The 3,123-nt window shown below is 33.5% G+C and overlaps 1 protein-coding gene across 1 annotated transcript; it reads right to left on the bottom strand.

Annotated features, from left to right (window-relative positions):
• Positions 1 to 805: 805 nt before the first annotated feature.
• LOC116337133 (acidic endochitinase SP2-like) lies at positions 806 to 2,102 on the bottom strand. Its single transcript, XM_031761475.1, has 5 exons — positions 1,912 to 2,102; positions 1,751 to 1,832; positions 1,388 to 1,659; positions 1,181 to 1,316; positions 806 to 1,092 (listed from the first exon to the last, which is right to left on the bottom strand). The coding sequence occupies exons 1-5, from the start codon at positions 1,927 to 1,929 to the stop codon at positions 947 to 949; spliced, it is 654 nt and encodes a 217-aa protein (XP_031617335.1). The 5' UTR covers positions 1,930 to 2,102; the 3' UTR covers positions 806 to 946.
• Positions 2,103 to 3,123: the final 1,021 nt, after the last annotated feature.

Here is a 3,123-nt window from a genome sequence, read left to right as displayed (position 1 = left end):
TTTTGGTTTAAAACGTTTTCCTCCTCAATTGAGAAGAAGGATCCTTCAAAGCGCTCTCCTCATTTGCTTTCTCATCATTTCTCCTGACCAGAGGAACAATCCCTGTTTTATTCTTTTTTCATGTCTTTGGCAATAAGCATGGAATAAAAAATATGATGATTTCAAATTATCTCCAAATTTTCTTAGCTCGCCGGCTGAAATCATCAATTACTTAACCCTCAACCGGGCAGGTCGAAATCCTAAAGTTATCAGGCAAGTGGGGCCTCTGAGGCCCGATGTAAATTTTCCATGCAAATTCAATGGAATTTTTTTTTTCTTTTTTTGAATTTCATTGAATTTATACGACGAAAATTATTGTTTTAACACAATAGATATTGGATTAAATATGTTTTTTGTAAAATATAACTGAAAAAATGAAAAAATAATCAATATTTATTCCGAATCGGATGAATTTAAGTTTCAGTTCAGTAGTTGTTAAGTACAAATTTTGCACTTCATTTTAAAAAAATTGATGACATTTTGTATGGAAAATGTACGTCCGGTAGTTGTTTAAACCTCAATACAGCGCTACTTAGGGAACCAAATTCAAAACAACTTTTATCAACGATTAGTAGAAGGATGAAAGAATATATTACAAAACAATTTGTTTGATTAAAATAATATTTTATGCGATTTTATGTATCAGACAACATTTTAGTTATTTTATCTGTTTGTATTTATTTCAATTTAATAATAATTATCATATTAGTTGAAAAAAAGCAACGATTCATTTTGACGTGGCTAAATTCATGGCATAAAAACGTAGTGCAAGAATATATAATAGTTCGACCACTGAAACGAGCTTATACACTGCATTGTATACAAAACAGCTAGATGTATAATGCGGATATAAGCTAAGCAAAAATGAACCGTTGTAAAAAAAAACACTCTTCATATTAACTGGCTGTTAATTATAGCAGCCACTCTCATCTGATCGATCATTGACACCCAGTGTATCACACACAATCTGGTATAAATCCCATCTATTTCGGCTCTGTTCAACGTTGTTGCCAGTGCACTCAACTGGTGAATTAATCGCCCTCGTTGTAGCACCTATGGATATCAAGTATATTCATTATTTAATTATGCTTCGAAACATTAAAAATAAAGCATCACATTTTTCTTCATCATATTTTATTACCGAAATGCTTTTCTTTCACCCCGGGATAATTAGCCACTCTTGTTTGCCAATACCATATTGACACATCAGCACCGACATTCGGATCTTGGGCCACTATTTCCGGATAGTAGTAAAAATCATCTCCCCTGCCCAATGCCTAGCATTTTATTTCATTTCAAAAATTCATTTTATTTACTAAATATTTGATACAAAATAAAAAAAAATAACCTGGGATGCAGCTCTGTAGTTGTCTGGCCAGGATAGCTGTATAAATCCACGGCCGTGATAATTTTTCCCCTCTGCTCCAGTACCATACATCCCTTCACAACTGTTTTGTTGCGAGCATTGTATTTCCTCAATATACTGATACCCACCAGACTCGTGGCCGCACTGAGCTATAAACTCGGCCGCTTCATTTGGATCCTGGAATGCTCCATTTACTTTGGGTACAACGGCATTAAGATAATCCCAATTCGGCGTGTATCCATGTTTGCTCATTGCTTAAAAATTAAAAAAAATGAAATTTTGTATTGATCTCAAAGAATGGTCAACATGCTACATTCTGCATTGCAAATTCAATGGCAAACTAACCTTCATTTACTTGTTCGACTGTAAAGTCCACCGCCCCTCCTCCAGTGATTGCCAATAAAACAATCGATGCGACAACGAAGATCTTCATTTTCGTGTTACAAAATTAATATTTCGTAAAGTGATTTGAATTTGTTTAAATTTATTGTTTTCAATGAACTCACTAATTTGATTATTTGCATGAAGTTTAGTCCTTTATATATATACAATTTTTGCGTTCAGCCGTGACGCAATTAAAAATGCGTATTTTATTTTTCCAATTACGCGCATGAAAAAAATAAATATTGACATAGAACTAAATCGAATGTAATTGATGCAATTATGCACATTGTGAATACTTTCATGAATGATTGAGTTTTACCAAGACATTTTGAATGCGTAGTTGTAATTAAATGTTCGTCAATTTGTATCGAATAGTCAAGTCGTTGTTCCATTTCTTTTACTTTAAACGAAAACAACAAATAAATAACTTTTGCACAACCGCAAAATTTCCATTCGCATGACGAATTGTTTTGATATTATTGTGGATGACGCAATTCTCAATATCGCAAAATCAATAAATTCATGCCCGAATGTTGCACTCTGGTTTCAATTAGTGAAAAACACTTGGAATAATAATTTTGTTTTACAATACTTAAAACTTGAGTAAATAAACAGTAAACATCTGTCGAGCTTTTCATTTCCGATTGCACCACATTTACTTAGTTTTTATTGTGAATATGCTTTTCAAGAGAAACATTTGTTTGCCATTAAAATACTGGTTAGCCTACTGTTTCCAGTCGTATTTTCTCTAAAGTTTTACAATCGTCCCAATGTATGGATATTTCATATCTTTTTCCAGCTTCATTACAAACCGATGCATTTTTATTGTAAACACCAACAACACACTCATCACTAGCCAAATTGACATTTGGATAGTGATCGTTTTCAAGTTTGATAACTCTTCCATGACCTTTTTCAACGGCGACAAAAATCGCTTTCTTCGCCGATATAATTCCGTGTAAGAAGGCAGACAAACGATGATTGTTTTCAAAATACCAGCGTGGACAATTGTGGTACACATTTATGTTACTATCTGTAATAAACAAAATATGACAGAGATTGACCTATGGCGAGAGATGACATCGGATAAAAAATTCTACCTGCAATTTGTCTACGCGTTCCAACTAATACAGATGAATGTATCGTCTGCACGTAAAATGCGTCTCCTTTTTGAATATATTTAGATGAGTCCATTAGAGCGCCGCAGGATGCTGGATCCAAACCTGTTTTAAATGATTGTTTGAAAGAGTTTTTGTATATTGACGCTGCTTTAATTGGCATCGAAGTTTCTAATGCGATAACTGTCGTTGCATAAAACGAAATTAAATTTCGCA

This window comes from Contarinia nasturtii, unplaced genomic scaffold (genome assembly GCF_009176525.2).
Source record: "Contarinia nasturtii isolate CC-2019 unplaced genomic scaffold, AAFC_CNas_1.1 Cnas_scaffold_220, whole genome shotgun sequence".
Lineage (NCBI taxonomy): Eukaryota > Metazoa > Arthropoda > Insecta > Diptera > Cecidomyiidae > Contarinia > Contarinia nasturtii.
Note: the sequence above shows the minus strand (reverse complement) of the source record. Positions and strands in the feature narration are given on the sequence as shown.

Coding starts and splice junctions, on each gene's coding strand:
- LOC116337133 (XM_031761475.1), bottom strand. Junction 1,317..1,387: donor ACTACAGAGCTGCATCCCAG/GTTATTTTTTTT, acceptor ATAAAATGCTAG/GCATTGGGCAGGGGAGATGA. Junction 1,093..1,180: donor GGTGAAAGAAAAGCATTTCG/GTAATAAAATAT, acceptor TGATATCCATAG/GTGCTACAACGAGGGCGATT.